Source organism: Mycteria americana, chromosome 16 (assembly GCF_035582795.1).
Source record: "Mycteria americana isolate JAX WOST 10 ecotype Jacksonville Zoo and Gardens chromosome 16, USCA_MyAme_1.0, whole genome shotgun sequence".
Taxonomy (NCBI): domain Eukaryota; kingdom Metazoa; phylum Chordata; class Aves; order Ciconiiformes; family Ciconiidae; genus Mycteria; species Mycteria americana.
Genome location: NC_134380.1, coordinates 10551685 through 10573412, shown reverse-complemented (window position 1 = coordinate 10573412; position 21728 = coordinate 10551685). Strand labels below are relative to the sequence as shown.

Sequence of the window (21728 nt, the reverse complement as noted above, 5' to 3'; positions counted from 1 at the left end):
CATGATAAGAGAATGGGCACATGACAGGTTTAGTGTAGTCAACTAGAGGATACACTTTCAGTATATAAACCTGTAACTGCTTGTATGCATGCATGCATCCCACTGGAAATGCCAGACTTCTTCCCACATATTGCCCTACTTGTCAGCATTTGTGCTTACAGCAAGACAACCATTTGGCTACAACAGAAGTAACTCTGCAGGCTTCCCACAGAGCCAAACTGATAGCTGGCTCTCTGTGACAGTTGTGACCAGTTAAGACAGCAAATTTCTCATTACCATCCTTTCAATCAGAGAGTAGAATTTTATGCATTAATTTATTTGTTTTTAACTAATTGTATGCAGCCTGGATAGAAGAAAAGATTCAAGAAGTACTGTTTAGCCTAGTTGTCTGCAGTGGCAGGGACTGGCCTTGATAATCCACGATTGGGAAGCAGGTATATCAAATCCCAGTGATCAAGGAAGATGCAGCTGAAGAATATGCCTACTCTGCTGTGACACTGTGTAGCTTTAATTTTCTGTCTGAGGTGCTGGATAGCAGTTCAGCCATGGCAGCGAGGAATTCAGAGTGCACTGCCTGCCCAGATGGTTATCTTCTTCTCAGGAGAATTGTGCAGTCCACACCGAGCACAAGGCAAAACAACAACAAAAAAAAGAGCAATAGAGAATTTAGGTTTCGAAGTTGGATAATTAACCATTAACATTCCTCAAATGTATTCATTCTATGCAGTGAATGTGAGCGAGGGAAGAATGGGATATTATAAAGATTAATGAGTGGCTGGGAAGTGACAGTGTGGATCCTGCAGTAACAGTTTGCTGTGAGCTCCCATTAAACCTATGCTCTCAACTACCTAGCTAAAATATTCCTAGACAAACTCCAGACCCCAGGCCCCGCTTAAAATACCACATTCCGGAGCTCTCCCTGTTTTGGAAACACCTAGTAGGTAGTGTGACATCCTTTGCCTCCCTTCCCACCCCAAAAGTTTTCAAACATGGAAGAGAGATTTACATTAAAACAAATCTGAGCAGCAGCGCACTAGAGCACTTAAGTTTGTTAGGTAGGAAATTCTTCAGCATGCATTTGCCTAGCCTTTGAGCTGTAGAATAAAGTACTGAGTATTCACATTAAAGTTTAGAATTATCTGGTTAACAAAACTGATAGTTCATAAAGTTTTTAGAATAGAAAATTCTTTCATAAAAATGCTTCAGTCACATGCCTGTAGAATTAGTAGAAACCATCCAAAACAGTATAAAAGCAATGTTTGAACTTAAAAGTAATACTGTTATGTACTGTTATGAATGTTTGACTGAACCATATGCATTTAAAAGTATGTTAGACTAAAATTTGATTACTGACTGACCTGTGAGACCAGTTTGGGCATGGACATTTTTCGTGAGATTTATTCATGTTTTAATCTTTTGTTCCATCCTTTTCCTTAATTATATATTTTTGTGTTTCCTGAGGAATAATGTACAGCCACGTAGCATATGTCAAAGTATTCTATAAACTTTTCCGGATTCTTTATTTTTATGAAAAGTAATAAGTTTACCAACTTGCAGATGACGAACTAGAGGAAGGTCAAGCTATGTCGGCATGCAACAAGTTTGTGTTCTTGCTGTCTGCTCTTTCTGCATGCTATAAAAAATAAAAACCATATTAGACAAAGAGCTTTCATTGGGTTGCCATTGCTACAGCAACCGCTTCCTCTCTGAGTTTGAACCAATGACTTCTTGAGAGTTTGTTGTTTGGGTAGCAGAAGGCTGTGGGGTAGCAGGAAAGGAAGCAATGATATCTTTAACTGTATTTTTAGACTATGGTGAGGGTTTTTTTGTTTAGCTTTTGTGTGTGTGGTTTTGTTTGTTTTTTTCAGTTATTGAGGTCTACAGCAGAATGCTCCAGATTAATTCTCTGACTTTTGTACGAAACCAGCTTTTTCTAATGTGTATACATTTAAAGTCTTTGAGCTATATGTTTTCCATTTTAAACATATGTATTTGATAGTAGATTACAGCAGATTGCATAAGATGTAATCGCATGACTATCGCCATGCACTGTGCTGTGGTCTGAAGGACTAGAGGAAGAAAACCAGGTTCTCTATAAAGAGGTCTTTATCTATTTATACATTTTGTTGTTATGGTTTTCAGCTTTATTCCCTGGTGCTACCATACACCATGAACCCTTATACTCAAAGGACACGTTCCAAATGACGCAGCTGGCTCTAACTAATGAGGAAGTGGTTAACTTTGGAGTAGAAAGTGCAGAAGAGCTGTTTGTTCACTTACGTACAAAGCTCTCTGGAGTCAACAGGAGAGTCTTTCCATTGAACTCAACAGGATCTGTTCCAGCTTAAGCGGTCTTTTGGAAACTTCTCTGTAGCAGAAAGTTTGAACACCAAAGAAAATTCTTTGTGGTAGAAAGAAAGATATTCCCACTTACAAGTATTGAGAAATTGTCTTATCTGTTACTTGTGGTATACAAGCTACTTCAGAAGAGTGCACCGCCCAGCACAGAACCAGGAGCTACTCATTCTTCTGCTGTTGCTGGTGATCATTACTGCTATTGCTGGTATCCAGCAGAGGTATGGCAGGAGTATGTCCTAGAAGAGTTTTTTAGTTCTCTGGTATATTGTCAAGGCTCCATTTGTAGCATTGGATTCCCTTACATGCTGCACATCTTCACTGATAAATTGCCAGCTATCACCTACAGCTCCTGTATAACAAGACTGTAGGTATCTCTGCAGAATATAGAGATACTTATTTGCTGTATAAGCTCAAGAAATTATATGCCATTTAACCCAAGCGTTATCAGTTTAACTCTGTTAGTAAGGGTAACTGCCTTAGGGAAGGGTAATTACCTTTCTGTGTGTATGCTTATAATGATGTATTTTGACCGTGCGAAGTTTTGAGGGATTATGTTTGGACCCTTATAAATGTTTGAGTTTTTAATGAAATTGTTGTAAGTTGGTTTGCAGTTCTTCAATTTACTGGATTCATCAGGATAGTTATGTTGTATTATTTATAATATATTATGGCAGACAGTATGCATTATTTTGATACCAAGTTTAAAATTTTCACTGGTGTTTTGCAGATATGATAATTAAAAGTACATGTGAAAGAATATTGCATTTGAGATTTCAGTAGCAGGATTTTTAAAATTCATGCAGTAGAAAAATACAACATGTTTTAAAAGGTTTTATTTCTCTAATCTTTGTAAGTAGGATGAACCTGTGTAATTCTTCTGTATTGGTTAAAATCTGCAGTTTTGTTGTAGTTTTCTGTACCTCCCTCTGTACTGTTTCCAAGTTCTGTTCCAGAGGAGATGCTCATTGTGTTTGTAATGTTCTAGACTTTCCTTACAGGATTTGTTTGGGATCTGACACTGGTCAGTAAAAACAGATAAGCACTGGTAGAATGCTTAATGGTGTGACACCATCTTTTAAAAACATCTGGAGACCATATAGCTTCACATTTCTGGGTTCTGATAAAATTGAATTAAGCCTATAGAGTCCCTTGGCAGTAATTCTTTGCCTTCATCCTCCCTTTGTTCTACATGTGGTATTGAAAGAATGTCTGATCTGGAAGCTTTGGAGTCTGTCAGTTAGTCAGGAATGTGGTCCTTCCTGGAAGTTTAACTTATGCTTACGTAAGAGCTTCCGTTCTCTGTTGTGCTGGAAAGCAGCAATTCTACTCATCTGCGTATTGTGAAAGTACTTGCATCTTCAAGGTGGAAAAGTTTTAAATGAAGGTTCTGTATTCTGTAATTAATCTAGACAAAGACATTAGATGGCAGGCACATATTGTCCCGAGCATCCTCACTTCTCCAGCATGTGCACTCCACAGATGTCACAGTTGCATTGCTTTCGGCAGCAAACTTCAGGTTTCTTGCCCAAGAGTTTACTTGGCTGCAGTTTTGATTTTCCATAAGTCAGCAGCAAGCAAACAGATTTCTTCCCTAAATGTGCTTACTGCATTCATTAGAGACTCCACGCTGTAAAAAAGGCATCAGTGCAAAAGTAGTAAGTTGCTACGGTAGTGACTTATTTCAACATGGGATTTGTTTTGTCACTTGCAGATTTATAGCATAGGTACTTAGTTTGCAAATGTTTGTTCTAATGAACTAAAATGGAAAAATTGTATCTTTTTTTGGTATTAGTTTTGAGATTTCAGTGTATCTTATAAATCTGGGAATGAGGACGAAAGTATGTCTTCATTTCCATCTTGTATAATTCAAGTCTTGCTCTTACGTACTTCCTTTCATCAGATGACTTTAGATAACCTTAATATCTTCATCACCCTAATCTCTAGGTTGGACACAGAGCTGCAGGAGTGACCTCAACTATTTGCAGACACAGAATTGTATCTATCATTATTTTTATCTTCAGAATGCAGGCATAAAATGAGTACATTTCAAAAATCAAATTGAAGTCAGTTTTATTTTAGAAGATCAGAAAGTAAGATTAAGTATTTGTGATAAATTAAATATTCTGCACTGTGAATACATTTTTGTTTCACTGGAAGTAGTAAACAAGATTTCATTTTCTTCTGAATAAGATACCAGAAGGCAGGTTGAATGTCTTGTTCAGGTTGTAAATAGTAAGTACTAAATTCTGATGCTCAGTTTTTTTTCATTTTATATTGTGTATCCTGAGAAAGTTCTGCTTTTTCACATTTATAAGCAGGATTCTATTGCCTAAAATGCATCATAAGGAACTTACTTGCCAAAAAATGTAGTTGCAGAATTATTGCCCTTTATGATTCTGACAAAGAGCATGGAATCCTTTGTAGTGTCTTTGGTGCTTCTAAACGCAAAGTTTACAGGCAAAATTTTTTTCTGAAAGCATCAAATTCTCTGTACTTGAAAGTTGATGGTTTTGGAATAAGACAGATTTTTATAAGTCACAAAAATGAGTAATTACTGAAGAAGAGTAATTAGAGAAAAGTAGCCTGAGGGGAAAGAAGTTCTACTTAAACATTAAGCAAATACCATTAGCCGTGCAAAAAGAGAAAAATAATTTCTAAAAGTATGAATAGATGCACACATGTTTGGTCCATTTATAGTTAAAGATAAACTTAACTCCCAAGTCCATTTCTGCACTCTATTGAATTTTGAAAGGGTCAAAGGAAGTATGCAGCTCTGAATACTCCCAGCTTAAACCGAGCTGAATTTAAAAAAATTATTTTTTTAAAGTCCTGCACATCAGGGAAGTTAATCTTTATGTTCAAACTCAGCTTTGTGGCTCAAGCCCTTTGACGCATTGCATTGTCTGGCTGTCCACAGCATTTCCTTTCTCTAGCCAACAAAAATGTGTTTAATATGCACGGCACACAAGTTTAGTTTCTTCTCTTTTTTCCCCCCCCAATCTTGTTTATTTTAATGGAAAAACATGTAAGAGTTTTTGCTGTCCGGTTTAATAAAGCAAGCTTTTCAATCACCACCACTAATCCATGGAGAATGTTACTTTTCACTGCAAGCGAAATAGATTCATGTGTCACCCTGCATGTAGGGCTAGTGCACGCTGCTGAGAAGGGGTCAGTGACGGGGATTAAGAAGGAAGTCTACGCTTTTCCATTCTGACTTTTCTTGGAATATCTGAAATGGAAAGAGTATTTTCCTGGAATATCAGGAAAAGAGTTTGGGTTACTAAAAAAACTTTAGTAACCTCTACAAAAATTATGTCGAAGTTTTACTTCATTTTACTGCATTCTAAGTTAAAATTTTAAGAGATTTACTGAACAGCTCCTTGAGCTTCAGCCTTCAAAGTAACTACAATCTTATGAATGAATTGTGGTTAACAAATAAAATATGCTTTTGTATTGACTTAGGAAAAACATCGATAGTATTTGATAGTTATCAAACCAGTTTTGCACTGTAAGGCAAAGTGAATTGTGCCTGAAAACAATAAGCTGCAATTAAGGCATGACATATTTGTGGCTTAATCAGAGGCAGGTATTCATAAAGAGAGAACAGTAGATGCAAAGAGCGTTTCAATATGTGTTACTGACAGCCTGGTTATAAGTGGTTAAGCGACATAATAAGTCCCTTTTAGCTGTTCTTTCTGGTTTTGTGAACAGAAGACATTTTAGACAACCTCCTGAAAATTTATGTGCATCCTTTGTAGGAAATGTATGTATCTTCATAAATCTAAATAATAGAATATTATCGGTATTTGTGTAAAAAGCACATAGTGTAAACGGTTGAAAAATTTAACCAGATGACTCACTGTAAAATATTGTTAATAAAAACTGATTCTTAAAAATTGTATGAGCTTGTACACTCAGGATAAACAGCTGGCTTTTTTCAATAGCACAGCTGGTGTAGAAACATAAAATTACTACCATTTGAACAGGACATGAGCTATATTTGGCCAAACACTTGCATGAAAGCTGGAAATTTGCAACTTAATTTTCATTTATTTTAATTTTCACTGTATACCTATTAACCACAGATCTGGACCTGCTCCTGTTGATTTCAGTATTGCTCATTTAGGTTGTAAGCCATTATGCACCAGGACACTGCAAATTTAGAGTAGGCCATGTTTCTTTAGCTGAAAATACTAGAGGAGAATATTGTCTTTCTGAACATCCAATATGTTGTTGCTGAACTGTCATTCATAAGAATTTAAACAGATGAATTTAAACAGATGAAGTATCTTAAGGATGTAATTTCTTCCTTGAAAAGGCAAAGCAAACGTGAAAGCAGTAAGAATTGCACTTCACAGCGTGTAGAAGTCAACTGTTCCTGCTGCAACTCTTTGTTTGTGAGGCTACAAAAGCATGTTCCCATGAATTTGGGCAATACTAAAGAAGACTGCTGGTGCAAATCAGCAGGTGTATAGTGCATTATGAATCACAGATGCATGCAGGAATTAACTGAAAGAAAAATTTCAAGTTCAACTCTAAACTTTAACTAGTGAGATTCTTTATGTATTACTAGGGTAAGTGACATTTATACCACTAAATGACTAGTATGGTTTTCTAGGGCCTCAAATCACAACAGTGCATCATATTTACATTCAAATTTTAGGACCTAGATGTTTATAGTTGCTATTATAGCCTTCCTGCTAAGCTTTCTATAGACCTTCTTAATCTGGCTGGTTTTTTTAAATGAAATTACTTTAAACCATTCATTGTATGCTCGTTCAGAAAGCACTGTTGCCTTCCTGACAGCTCATTCTGTGTTTTCCTGTCGTAGCTTTAATTTAGTCTAAGGACTACTAGACTGGCAAACTACTACACAGGCAAGGTCGGTTCCCTCATTTCTACTGTAATGAAGCAATGGACAACCTGTAATAGGGACAGCATTTTGCCAGGAATTTAATGTTTACTATTCAATTAGTGTGGGAAGTTTTACACAGATTACTGTCCTGAGTAGTAATAGCATTAATCACTTAAAATCATCTATAGACAAAATAACCCTTTGACATATTTAACATTAATTCTCTTGCATTTATTATTTCTCCCACTGGTTGTTAGTGAATACCGTCTTGATTTCTCATATGGCTTCTCTTTCTTCTGTGCACATTTTTCTCATTGCTGGGTTTTCCTGTGTTGCCTTGTTGTTCAATTCAGGTGCTTCCTACAACTGATTTTCAAGACAAACTACACCTCTAGTGTATTTCAACCCAAAGACAAAGTGACACTTGGAAATATGGCACTCAGTTAGCTGTGGCACCTCACTAATAATCTGTAATTAGACAAGGTCAGTCATGTAGATTTTTGGTGGTATTACCTCTTGTAACGAGTCAATCCTTCTGTTGTTTCAGAAGGTGGATTGATCTTTTGTATAGGTAAAAATAGGTTTGCTTTTGAAGGCAGTAATTTAGAAAGCTGCCTTTGCTTCTTGAGCTACTTTCTCCTATTTGTGCCTCAGGGACAGCCATTTTAAAGTAACAGTTCATAAAAACTTCTTTGCACTTAGGATATCTCTACATGGCAAAGAGAATGCAGTGCAAAGGTGCCTAGTTTGCTCTAAGCATCTTAGCTTAGAAACTAGAAGTCAAATAATGTATTAGTGTAGACTCCACACTGCTATTCAGCCAGGCTAAAGGAGATCTAATATTGATTCGGTGGTAGTCCGGGTATCTCTGCGAGGCACTACATTGGGCTGTAAGAACACACCCTTTCCACATTCTCTGTTTACTCTTCATGCTTTCCTTGCAGATTTTCCCAGCAGTCAAAGCCAGCAGTACTCTTTTCACATGACCCTAGCCCACAATGTAGTTATTTTACCAGGAAAATCACTATTTTAGAAATACAAACTGCTACCTTCACACTGCTAAGTTATGCTACGTAAGAGAGACTTCCAAGTTCAAATTTACAGTGAGCTTATTTTTTTCCTGCACATGGCTATCTAGGCAAAGAGAATGATTATTTCAGTGGCAAAATGTTTTCTAACTCTGCAATGCTTAGAAGTCTGACTGATTTCCCTCCATAGCAATGTCCCACAGTAAAACCTTGAGGTGGTGGTTAATGTATACTACCAGGCAAGAGAGAGATTCACTTCTGAGAGCCAGAAGTCCAACTGAAACAAAAACAAAAACCTAATTCAAAAAGCAAGCGAAGGAGGAGCCAATGCAAACCCACCAGTACATGAAACATCAAATACCAGCACATTGTACATTCCTCTACGCTCGTTAAAACCAACCTAGGAATGTTAATAACAAGGAAAGCAAATCACCTTGTCAGAACCTGGAGCTTGTGTCATGGAAAAGATTTTTCTTAAATTATTCTTAATAGCTATGAATCATCATCTACACAATTATGGGGATCAGAAGGCACAATCTTGGTGTTCTATGTGAGGGCTCTGCTTCAACCTCCGGATGAGCATGAGGGTGCATTAGGCTTTGCCCATTTCAGAAGGCAGACAGAATGATGTCTAATAACAACATGAAGGATTTATAGTCAGTAAGTGAGATAAGAGAAACCACTTCTGTTTAAGTAATTACTGTTTAGAATTTAAAAAAAAATTACAGGTGTGTCTTGTGGTAAAAGCACTGAGCTGGAAATCACTAGATTGAGGTTAAATTCCCTTTCTATCACAGATGTCTTTTTTAAGGTTGAGGTATTAATTTAATTTCTGTTTCAATTAATCAAATATAAAAGAAGGATAATGCTTTCTTTGCCTGTCTTCAATATCTAACTGTAAACTTTTCATATTTATGGCAATGTGGGGCTATGCATGTTTGGACAAGTCACTTACCTGGGGATCACCATGCTTGTGTCATGGTGGTACTTTGAGGAATAATCAGAACTTGTTTTAAATAATTCTAAACATGGAAATCATTATACAAGTGCTGAATATTATTCCTATTAATCCTTTTAGTACAAAAAAAAAAAAAAAGGCCTGAAATGAAGTCTTGGAACACATTCACCAAGGAGCACACAAAGAGTCTTCCACAGACTGTGACTTGAAAATAAATCAGAAACATATCAGTCAGTTTTAAGATTGTTTTCTATTAATGAGATAGCATTCTATAAATCAGAATTCCTTAATCAAATTGCTACTGCTTTGCCATATCCATGTCCTTGGATTCAGTGTAGCTAGACAGATACAACTGACGATGAAGTTGATTCATTATCTTATCTTGCTAGAAGTAAATCTTTACTAAATTGAGGTCAATGGCAAAACACCTATTGCCATCAATGGAGGCAGGATTGTGCCCTTTATAGCTGCCTCTGCAAAGGAGCACATTTGTGCACAAGTACAGAGCTGTTTCAGTTTAGTTGTTGCTGGGTTTCTTCTTTTTTTTCTGTTTTACCTTTGCAATTTTCTGAGGGCAGGACTAGAAGCCACTGGCATGTTTTAGCATGAATCACTGCGTGAGAAGCACTTTCCATTGTGAAAATGCAGTGTGCTGAACAACGATTACCTTTAATAGGTATGAAAGACATTCAGCATCTTCTGGACTCTAGCTTCTAACTGCAGGGAGGGGTCTCACTACTGACTTAGAACAATAAATTGCATACATCGAAATGGCAGCAGCATCCCTGATGGTTTAGTCTAGTTATAGAAAAGTAAATATAGACGAAAGGGTTCAACAATTCTTTTGAATATGAGAATTGCCATATAAGATGAAGCCAATGATAAATCTTTTATATTTTCTGTGAGAATTCAGATAAGAACTTCAAGGAATGGTATAAAAATTTCAGATTATGGATAGCTTTGGCATAATTTCTGCTTTGAGAGAATGTTACTTCTTGCATTCCACATGAAGTTTGAAAGGTTGTACTCTAAGGCTAGTATTAGATCAAAAACTGAGCATAGTTGGTCAGGCTGAAAAAAATTCAGACGTGTTTGTACAAGGATTTCTTGTACAGCTTCTGCTTAAGACAATGGGAGTTCTACAAATGAAAGATGTGTAGGGTGGACCCCCCTTTTTTTCTTTTATTTTTTTTTTCTTCCCCCTCCCCCCCTCCTGTCTCAAGAACACCAAAAAGGTGATTTTGGTCTCACATAATTTTAAACAAAATCAGATTGACCATCATTATGCTGTTGCTAATACAAAATTTGTTTCTTGTATGACTAAACTCCCAATAGGCAAACACCATCTGCCTGTTGAAGGAAAAGAGAAGTCACCACTGAGACAATGTCTAACTCATTAGGAGTTGAGAAACATCAAGTCTCCTACAAAAGCTACACAGGAATATCCTTAGAAATCTCTTAACTCCACATTCAGTGCATTTGTTTGTTGAAGTTCTGCCTTTGATACTGAAGAAATTTTCCCCTATTAAACTGAAGAGTTTTCAAACAAAGAGCTTTTCTCCAGAACCAAATTCAGATCAGGTACCATTGCGTGAAATTTTACTAACTTCCTTGAAACAGTATATGGTCTTGGAAAATTGTCTTACAGCTAAGAACACAAAAATTCAGATTGTGATAGAGCAACATAAATAATAGTGGCACATCAGTTTACCCTTGCAGGAATAATGAGTAGTATTTACTGCCGTAAAATGTTTCTTAAGTGATATTTCTCCACAATATTGATAGGAACTTAGAAAAAGCTGTGACTTTTTTTCAGGCATTTAAATTTCAGCAAGTTCTGAAAGACACATCTTTGCTTTGGACTTTATTCATGTAAATATAAACATACACTTTTAAAACAGTTATTTTATCTGAAATAATAGTTGTGTACTCTCCAGTTTAGTAAAGTACTGTAATTTTGGAAGTTAACTCTTTTTTTCATCCTGTTTTGGAATGATATTAAAATTTTATAAACCAGATAAAAACAAATGAGTAGCTCACAAAGGAGCTAAGTTAGCTACTTTGAAGTACGTGTAAAAGTATGTTTCTTTTGCAGAATACAGCTGCTTTCTAGCAGGACTGCACAGTCATTTCAATAGTTGTGAAAGGAGGGTATTTCCACTTGACTGGTGTCAGATCCATAGGTATGGAAAGTCATTGCCCGGGGAGAGGCGAATAGCGATAAGATTCCTGCAGAATTGCTGTCCAGCACCAGTTGTGGTGCCTTCTGTTTTCTTCAGCGTCTCCCAGGTGAGAAGCGCCATGCTGCGCTGCCTTGGATACCTTCTGTGAGATCTTGGTATAATTGGAGTGTGTGTGATTTTGAGTCCCATCAGAGAAGCAGAACCTTTCTTTAAGCACTGACTGTGCAACATCTGTAAAGCAATTTCTACTTGACAACACTGATAATCATCTGAAGAGTGCAGCGGGTACGCAGCTTAGCCACTCTTAACCATGTACTCAGATTGATTTACAGTCTTTGTGATTTGATATTTTGCTAGCATTTTATGGTAGTATGGGTCCATGGAAGAACAACAATCTCCGTTAGCAAAACGTGGTGGTGTTATAGGTGGATATCTCTGATTCGTGATGCTGGAGCAAATGAATGCTTTAGGACAACCCCATTGTTAGTTTTCACTGTGAACGTACATTCATCTTGATGTTTCTGAGCCAATATTTCCAGCAGAAACTGAGAGGTCTTCATTTGACCATTGAATCTGAGAGCAAAATTGCAAAGGACTACATGGAAGTAGGAAATCAAAGCATGCAGTGATATGTGCAAGCACGAAACACTTTCCAGAGATGTCCATGGCAACTAAAAGTCATAACTTTATGGGATAACAAAAATCTCAATAGAGATCTCAATAGAAATATTGGCTTTATGGCAAATTGTAATTCCTCTCCCCTCTCCTCACCTAACCTTTTCATGTTCCACAGGCTATAAATTACTGATCTCTTTCTTTCCATTAGAAGATAAGCACCTTATCACCTCTCCTCTTTTCTAACATCCTTATCACTCCACAGGCAGTAAGAATCTTTACTCTCAGGTGGTCTAATTGATACATATCTAATTAAAGGCAAAGCATTTTTTCTCAACTTGCATTCAACTTTGAAGTATGTTGCTTTGATATCAGACCTACAGAACAGCTTCATGTGCCTGAAAGTTCTCCTTTTTCCATCGGTACTAGTTGATCAAATAAAATATACTGCTTCTGTCCACAAACTTTGCCTTGGCTGTGTACCAGTGCATTAATTTATTCTTAGTGAAAAAGAGAAGACAATTTTTCATGGAATTAGTTAAAAGGTGTGTGTGAGGACTGCAGCTCTTCAGAGCCTTGAAGATTAAGAAGAAATGTTTAAATATGATGAGACAGAGAAGAAAAGGATCCAGTAGAGACTAAGGTAGTTAACTGGATTAGCAAGAAAAATAATTTTAGGGCTTATCTCTTAAATGGGGACATTTTGTGTGAAAGAGGTACCATAGATGAGAAAGCTGAATATATCGGCAGGAGATAGTGCCAGCATCAAATTGTTTAAAGAGCATTATTCTGCTTATCATTTTAGTGAATCTTAGGAACATTTCTATGTAGTGAGAGAGTAGATTCTCCAAAGTTATATAGGATATAAAGAGAAAGAATGATCATTCTAATAAAAAAAAAAAAAGGCCATCAATTCTCACCAATTAAGAGAAGAAAGGAGAGGAAGAAGCATTATGTGTGTAACACTGAAATTTCCAGGCACCTCTGAGTTGCATAGCCAGCACTTATGCAGAGATTTACCGATTTTTTTTTCAAATGTTGCAAGGGTCACATTTGCACAATTAATTGACCTGACCCATATGACACTTGCTAGTTTTGTGACAATTGTATCTTCTTTTTCTCCTGCTCCTCTTTTTTACTAGTTCCAACAAGTTTTAAGAGTGGGTTATGTTCTTCACTGTGAGGAGACATTTGAAGAAAGGTAATGGGAAAGGAATCCACTGAAATTACCTAATTAGATTAGAGGAAAAGAGACTAGATCCAAGGTACCTCATCCCCCCCTCAGAGGACCCTTTTGCCCTTCAAGAACCTTTTTATAAACTTGAGGCATTTTTTGTACTTTGGAATTATCAGCTGAAAGGCACTTTTTTGATGCAAATAATTTGCTTCACTGTTATAGTGTGTGGCTGGCAAGGAAGTAGGAGATCTCCATTCAGCACTAGGAGAAGGGAAATCCCTGTCCTCGAAGCAAATGATCCTGCAAGATGCAAGTTCTAAATTTCTTACCTTCTTGTGGCCTGCCTGCTGCAGGGGAATGAAATGGGGTTATGTGGAATTTAAAGAACTTTGGTAGAGAGCCCGCCATCATCCTATTCCTTATCGTTCTGTTTAGTAAGACTGTCTTGTTGGCAGTTGTTAACAAGGTCTGTGATGGTTTGGGGTTTTTTTCCCAGCTAATTGCTTTTTTGATTTGGGCTTTTTGGGCTTTTTAAAGTCTGCGATAGGATTGCTGTTTATAATATGTAATAACCACAAGAATCTCGTAGAGTTTTCTGAGGTCAGACTGTCACTACGCTTTTGTTTGCTTATGCTGAGTGAGTACTTGGCAGCTTGTGTGCTCAGCTATTCTCTAAATTAACAGGTTGTTCTTTGTATTTGAAGTGATTGATGTGATTGAAGTGATTAGCATGTATATGCCTAAATAAATTACTTTGGGAGAGAGAGGGATCCAAATGGAGAAAACTGGATAGGTCCAAAGACAATTTCTTGTAAGAACCATAGTACGTTGAAGAATGTGGAAAAGACTAAAGTGAGAATAAAATCTCAGACCAGAAAAATGTATGGGAAAGTACAATTTTACTCTAAAATCTTTGCTAATGAAGGTTCAAGGATGTACTTTTTGTTATATTTTTCTGGAGGGAAAAGCCCTGGTGCAGATGCAGACATACTGAGAAAAAAAATCAATTGCCGGTACAACAATTTATTTTTCTGTGATAGCAATGTTGGGTCAACCCTGCTGGGTTTTGGCTTCCTAAGTAACTCGAACCTATAGAAAAAGGATCATTTAAGTGCTTAAATTAATTTTAATAATATTGCCAAATCACTTGTCTCAAACTTCTTTTTCGAAGGACTTAGCGTCTACATGGGTTTTTTCTTAAGAGCTGGCACTCCTATTTCTGTGGATCAGCGATAATTCTCCTGAATCTTTTTGCAGGGCTTCATTATTTGGCATCGTGTTGGCATGACAGGAGAATCTTGTGTCCATAGAATTTTTAGAGTTCACCTGCAGATTAAAATCCCCTTGTATGTCAGCACATGGAAGCAGTAGATCAATTGTTTATTTATGCTTAACTTATGTATTTACAAATACAGGCTGAAAATAAAGGGCTGGCCTGATTCCTTACATCTGTATACAAACAGTTTTTTCGTATTTTTTCCACAAGTGACACCCTGGACTTAAGATAATGGGAGGACCCTGACTCATAGGTCTAAATGAAGCTGCAAAATACTGGTTTTCGCCCTTGAATTGCCTTTTATTTGCACGTACCGCTGTATCATTGTATGACATTGGCTTTTGAATACGTGTATTACATAAAGCTAATACATTGTTCTTGATTGTGCTTTGCAGTACAGAATTGGACAGCTGTACATGATAAGCAAGCATAGCCATGAGCAGAGTGACCGAGGTGAAGGTGTGGAAGTGGTGCAGAATGAACCCTATGAAGATCCAAATCATGGCAATGGTCAGCTAACAGAAAAACGGGTCTATCTCAACAGGCAAGTGCAATAACACTGTTTCTCTCAGCGTGGGCTGTAATAAAAATTTGCGAGGAATATCCCTTCCAGCCACTAGCCTTTCTGTTTCAAGTAGAACGTGTTCCCACGAATACATGCCGCTTCCTGGTAGCTGTAGGAAGAAGGAAGGTGGGCTAGACCGGTGACTTGAAATAGAGAGATTAGTTGTCATTTCTTCTAGATTATCTTCACCAAGAGAACGAATTATAACTTGATGTTAAGGATGTACTGAAAATCAGAACTTTTTGTTTTCTTCTACACTTAACTGTTTGTCATTCTGTTTTCCAGAATTATGGGGGGAAAACCAAGCAAACAAACAAACTAAAAAGCAAAAAACCCAAACACCTCACCCTCACCATAAAACCAAAACCAAACCACTAAAATTATTTAAGGGTTTCTCGCTTCATAATAATGTCACAAAGCCAGTACTCCATTTTTGGTGACAAAAGATTTGCCTCAGCAAAGTTAATTGACATTATGAATCACCATTAGGCTTGTACAATGATGACTTTCTGTACCAAAATAATAAGTTTAAAGACATGATGGAAAAAATTGCTTTTGTTTCCCAAATGTTCCATCATTTCTTAAAGTGAAATATGTGTCTCTTCCTATGGTGAAATTATACTGCTGAGAGTCAATGCCTCCACACTCAAAGGCTGGAGATGTTTTAAAATATATATTTTTTTTGTGTCCTATGAAATGTATTGCTCAATCTGTTCCCATTTTTATTACTGCTGATCTAATGAAGTATTGCTGCTTTTCTGGTGTTCTTCTATTCCCCTGAGCCTGTTATTAAACTTATGCTCTGCAGCATTCCATAGTGGGCATAGAAACACTATAGCTATTGCTTCTACATTGCAAGTTACTCCTCCACTGCCATCCTGACATATCTATCCTTAACTCGGGCTAAATTGAATCACCAGTAATGTTGCACACACACACACAGAGTCCAATAATATATATATATCTCTTGCCAACATTTAATATTATTGTGATTGTAATTCTGCTCTCTCACAGGCTAGATACAGGACTTGGGGAAAAATCAATAAATATGTTCCTGTTGTAGAGATCCCAGAAGTTTGAGTTTTTTCTGTTTCTGGCTATTTCTTTCCTTCATGTTAAAAAGAGATAAGGCTTTAAGTACTGAAGAGCATATTCAGAATTCCCACTTTAGGGTAATTCAGAATAACCGCAAGGACTGTGTCCTAGAAAGCACACACAAGACATACTTGGGAAGCATGTAGTTTCTGGTAGTGCAGGCAACAGAACAAAGGATCTCTTAGTCAAAGACGGGTACGAACATTGACAAAGAGTATCTGTGTGCCTACAACAACTTGGGAAGTTTACCGAAAGCTATGGTGGATGCTTGAAGTCAGGCTCACTGAGTTTAATGATAATTACGAATACTCCTTGATAATCATTACCAGCTTTGCTATTTGAATCTGGTTTTGGTGTCACGATACCACCGGCTATTCCAGTACTATTAAAGCTTTGTGGAAAGGATCAGCAAGGTTTCAGGTAACTGTAGGTTTTGCTGGGAGGCCAGGATCTCTCTGGAAGACTTCACTCAAGGAGACATGCTGCCATACAAGATGTGCTGAAAACTTTTCTGCCTGCCTGCGTGCCTTGCGGAACAGGACTCCTTAACATCAGCACAGTTCTCTCCCTCATCTTTCTTCTTCCAAGGTCCACCACCCTAATAAACTTGCTAGCTTTGCTTCACTTTATTTTGCTCTGTACAGATCTCTCCTGAAGAAATTTGAGCTTACATATTTCAGTGATGGTTTCTTGGAAAGATTTGTGCATTATTTTCACTTATCTTTTCTTGCCTGCTAATACTTTAATTCTTGCAGAGGGTCTTCTTACTTACCAATGGTTTCAGCCAGAATGCCTTTAAGAAACACTTCGTCCCCACGTACTGAAAGACTGAACTTCATCTGGGGAAGGAAGAAATAAAAAAAAAACCCCAAACCCCAAAAATCCCCCAACAAAGAGAATGTGATCCACAGATACCAGTGCTGCTAAAATAGAAATACTATATTTTCTTTCTCTGAATGGACCCTTGAAACAATTCATGTGTGTCTATGACTGTGACTTGCTGGCAACTCTGAGTATAACGTGTGTTTTGCTCATAAAATTACTTGCTTTGGAGATGTGCTGTACCGGCGAAGATAGGTAGACAGGCAAATACGCTAAAAACAACAATAACAAACAAAAAGCAAATGAGCAGCTGTATGTTAGCTAAAACATTACTAGTAAAATTTTCTAGTGTCAGGGTAAGCCTTAGTTATATTCAGAATTGTTTACTGCCTCATCTCTCCTGCTGGAGCATTGTTTTCAGAAGCCGAAAGTCTGCGTCCTCTGGTATTTATTATTTAGGCATCAGAGTAAAGTTTAGCAGGGGAAAGGGAGGGAGCAGAGAGATAGTCATAAAAAGACGCTGACAGAGGCTGACAAAATGAACAAAAGATCTGATACAGTGAAGTCTATTATGCAGTATGTAAAATGCTGCTTAAAAGACTGTATGCAAGAAAGGTTTATGTAAAGAAGATTCTGGTTTTGAGCAGTGTCATCAAAGAGCAAAAGTCAATGCACTTGACTTTGAATCTTTAGATAATGTACTAATATCTGCATTTTGCCTCTGGACAAATACAATATTTATGTGTAGCTAGATCATGGTTAAATAAGCCTTAATGATCCAAACTCTGTATTTTCCTCAGAAATTTGCTAATACGGAAAGTTAATTTACTTTCTGCACACAGTTATCTAAACATAACTGTTTCAAACATTTACACTTGGAAAACTGAGGTTTGAAAGCATCTACCTTAGTTCAGTAAAGATTCAGTCTTAGGCTGGGTGATCTGCTCAGCACATCACCAGACTAACACGATTTTAACCGAGTCCCTAAAGTACAGTGATATTTGTGGTCTCCAAAGGTCTGCCTGCCTTTGAGTGACTAGTACAGCATCTTTGTTCCTGGCAGCTTCAGTGATTGTAATTGATGTCATTAAGAAAGGGTTGAAAGATGAATTCTCATGAACTGGCCTTTTTAAAATGTATGTTTGTTCATCACTTCTTTGGTACCCTGAGTGAACAGAGTTCTGGAAATGGGAGACCCAAGATCCACGGTAAAGAAAATGCTCCCACTTTTCCATAGGATTATTTAATTCCCCTTTAATGATCTTTCCATGTGCTGTATCCACATCTTTCATTTCTTATTCTACTGCTTGTTCTACCACCACATTGGTAAGTTCTCTTGACAGACTGAGCTATGAGCTATGACATCAGTTCCATTAATTCTCTTCACTTCTGTGATTTACTTTTCCCATCAGCAAAATGGGACTAATATTACCTACCAGCGTCACAGAGGTGTTTTGAGTGATTTGTTAATTTTAATATAAAAGCTTCCTACTCAAGAGTTGGTGTTGGTAGCGTGGGAATAACTGCGCGCTAGGTGAGTTGAATGTAAGGGTTTGTGTGCCAGCAGAGAATATGGAGGAAGAAATAGTCTCTAAGAAGAAATAATGGAATCGGGATCAAAGTGGACTGAAAGCACATATTTACTCGTGACCTCTTGTTAGAGGCTGCCTCCCTGTGGTTAAGAATACTGTGACACAAATACACCTTGTCTGGTCTAACCTGCTGATTTCATCCATGACCAAAGGTTTGAGGCCATAAATTCTCGAGATCTGCAACCTCAATTTAAATCTGATCAGAGGCACCATATCGGTCACTTTGAGAGGGGAACCAACAGACTTGGTTTCATGTATGCTTGTGGAGAAAGCTGAGACGGAATGCACAGTCATGAGATGAAAATGCTGTTGTGAAGTCTAGGTATTGCTGTGGCCTGTGAAACACCTGTCAAATTATGAGCACGTTTGGAAGCACCTTCTTTTCTACAATACTCATAAGTCATAACATATTCTAATTTCATATTTTCTTTTTGTTTTCAGCAAACTGCCTAGCTGGGCTAGAGCAGTTGTTCCCAAAATATTTTATGTTACAGAGAAGGCCTGGAATTATTATCCTTATACAATCACAGGTAAGGAATAAAGCAGAAATGATTACTGACTTGTACTTTTTGGATAGTTTAGCTTATCTTCAGAAGCTCCAAGTTACTTATTGAGCCACAGGTGCCAAGTTACTTTAACAATTCCTGTTGAACTGCATATATTTTTCCATCTTATATTGACTGATATCAAGAAATAAAGATTATAGACTATGGATAGGTAAAAACTGGAGTGTTGTATCTATGCAATTTCTTCCTTGCAAAGAAAACATCAGGTGGTTAGATTCTGTGCTAGCTTGTACTATAGACCCATAGACTAGCTTGTCCCATAGACTTTAGTCAAATATAAATCAGCAGATTATCTGACACAAATTTTTTTATTATTAATGTATGTTTACTGTAAGGATCTTGCATCATTGTTTTATTTCACATTTCTTTTTTTTTTCTTTTCCCTCATCATTCTTATTTTTACAAATGGACAATTGGAAATCAGAATACACAGTAAGTTTTTCTTCCTCTTTTTATTCTAAAAGTAGAATAATTATGTGAAATATAGTAGTGGAATCCAAACTGATTCCTTCTTAATATAACTAATACACAATGCATTCAGTAGTGGAAATTCATTTTAGCTATTTGTTTAAGAAATTTAAGGTTAATTTTGAAATGTTTCTGTGGGGATCCTATAAATTATTTACCTTGGTTTTTATTACTTAAAAATAATTTGATATATTTTTAGTCAGAGACTGTAACAAAGAGAAGCTTCTATAAAACAGGGCAGGGCTTTTAAGGTTCCAGTTATTACGTGGAGACATGAGAACAGATTTTATTTTATTTATTGTTTTATTAACTTATAAAATGCTCATCTCTGGTATAGTATCTGGGAAACTGTATGATCTGTAGACAAGATTAAAAATAATCTGGGCATGGTGCCCAGAAAAATCAGCTATTCCCTCTAGCAGAGCTAAGGCAAAATATAGCACATAAATCATGAGAAAAATTGTTTTAAATGTGCTGACCTCAATAATATACAGTAAGTTTTCAGCAACCTTTGGAAGATGAGGAGGAGATGGTGAGGAAGTTCCAGGTGAAGGGACCTTTCAGAAACTCCTGCCTCGATTTAGTTTGAACTTCTGACTGTAGATAAAACATAATCCACTTGTTTTTCTTAACTCTGCAGTGCTCAAAATGTTTGTGCAGTTTTTTCAAAATCAGTAAAGAATACGGAGAAGAAAAAGATTCTAATGTGATAAATGTGAAAGAAAAAAAATAAAGGGATTTAAAGGCTCAGATCTGAAAGCTGGAGACTTAGAGTTGAAACTTTGGTGACCAGATTTGAAAATCCAAAGTACCAAACTGTGCTTTTCAATATCTATTGTAGATACTTATTACATATTCTGCTTTGTTTCCTGTTTAAAATTCATTTGATTGTCAGAGGAAACCCAAATGTACCATAATGGACAGTAGTAACAAGGGGACAGATTCTCAGCTATTTTTGTCAGAAGATATCTTCAGGAGGGCCTATGACAGTTTATGTTAATTAAGGGTTTATCCTTTGATAGCAGGTTTAATCTTAGGCTGGGAAGATGACATGCGCTATGTCTGTTACTTACACTCTGTTGTATATTTTTTCTTTAACTGGAAGTCAGTTGGAATTTTTTAATGTGATTTTTTTTTTTTTCTTTAGCTGAACGAGACAAGTAGGAATGATTAAAGGGGTGGTAGCAGGCAGAAATATATGTCGGAATTTGAAATGCAATACATTATCAAAACCAAACAGCAATGCTGTACTCATAGAATTTGAATCAGGAGGTGATCTTTACCTTATCTGATGAGACAACACCAGGAACGCAATTCGGTGAAGGTCTGTAGAAGGTATACAGCTAGAGAGATGTTCAAGAGCATCAGCAAAACTGATTGCAGGGCTGAAGAGACTTGTAAAGAAAAATTAAATCGGTCGACAAATGTAGAAGGTAGGCAAAACAGTCACTAAGTGACAGTATAACTGCCTATGGGAGTTGGGGACTAATTACTCACCATGGTGCAAGGAAACAGAACTAGAAATATTGGGATGAGATTAAGGAAACTGTACTTCAGACAAAAATCTAAAATATATTTTAATGGAGCTGATAGACTATGAAATTATCTTCAAGGGAAATAGAGAAAGTGCCTTTGCCTCAAACTGTTGAATCTAGAACAAAAATACACTACTGGGAATAATTCCTATCCTTGTCTGGAATATTTCTCTAAATTTTGATCTTCTATATTCATTAGAGAATTCTGAAGGAAAGAATAAACCCACAGACATTGCCCAAAATATGGAAGATAGCTTGGAAACCCTTTTCTTAAAGATAGTAAATTCCCCCCAAAGGGTCTGTGGGACATCCCAAGAATTAAATTGAGCCTCATTTCAAGGAAAACTGATTCTAAAAGCGGGCCAATAATTGGATAAATAAAGCATAATCTTATCAAGTCAAGTACACACTGCTATGTAGTATGTTCACACCTTACTTAACCTCATAAGTTCCACTCTAAATAACGAGCAAGGACCTTAAAGGCTCAGCAGCATTATTTCAGTGTATGTTAGTGATTTGGAAGAGGATGCGAACAACAGACTGAATCTTGCTGACAGTCTTAAGGTTTTTCAGTTGTAAAATATGAAGGCTGTTGAGAAATTGCATTCAAGCACATACACTAGCATTCAGAGATT

General features: G+C 36.9%; 1 protein-coding gene across 2 annotated transcripts in view; it reads left to right on the top strand.

The window, feature by feature from the left end:
- The window catches only part of PITPNC1 (phosphatidylinositol transfer protein cytoplasmic 1), an 88399-nt gene that overhangs the window by 24942 nt on the left and 41729 nt on the right, over positions 1 to 21728 (top strand). The window contains exons 2-4 of one of the 2 annotated variants that reach the window (XM_075518728.1): positions 14846 to 14994; positions 18966 to 19054; positions 19515 to 19522. In XM_075518728.1, coding sequence (XP_075374843.1) covers positions 14846 to 14994; positions 18966 to 19054; positions 19515 to 19522 — 246 coding nt within the window. Of the gene's footprint in view, positions 1 to 14845; positions 14995 to 18965; positions 19055 to 19514; positions 19523 to 21728 lie in introns of those variants that run through there. The other variant, XM_075518727.1, reaches the window with a different exon arrangement.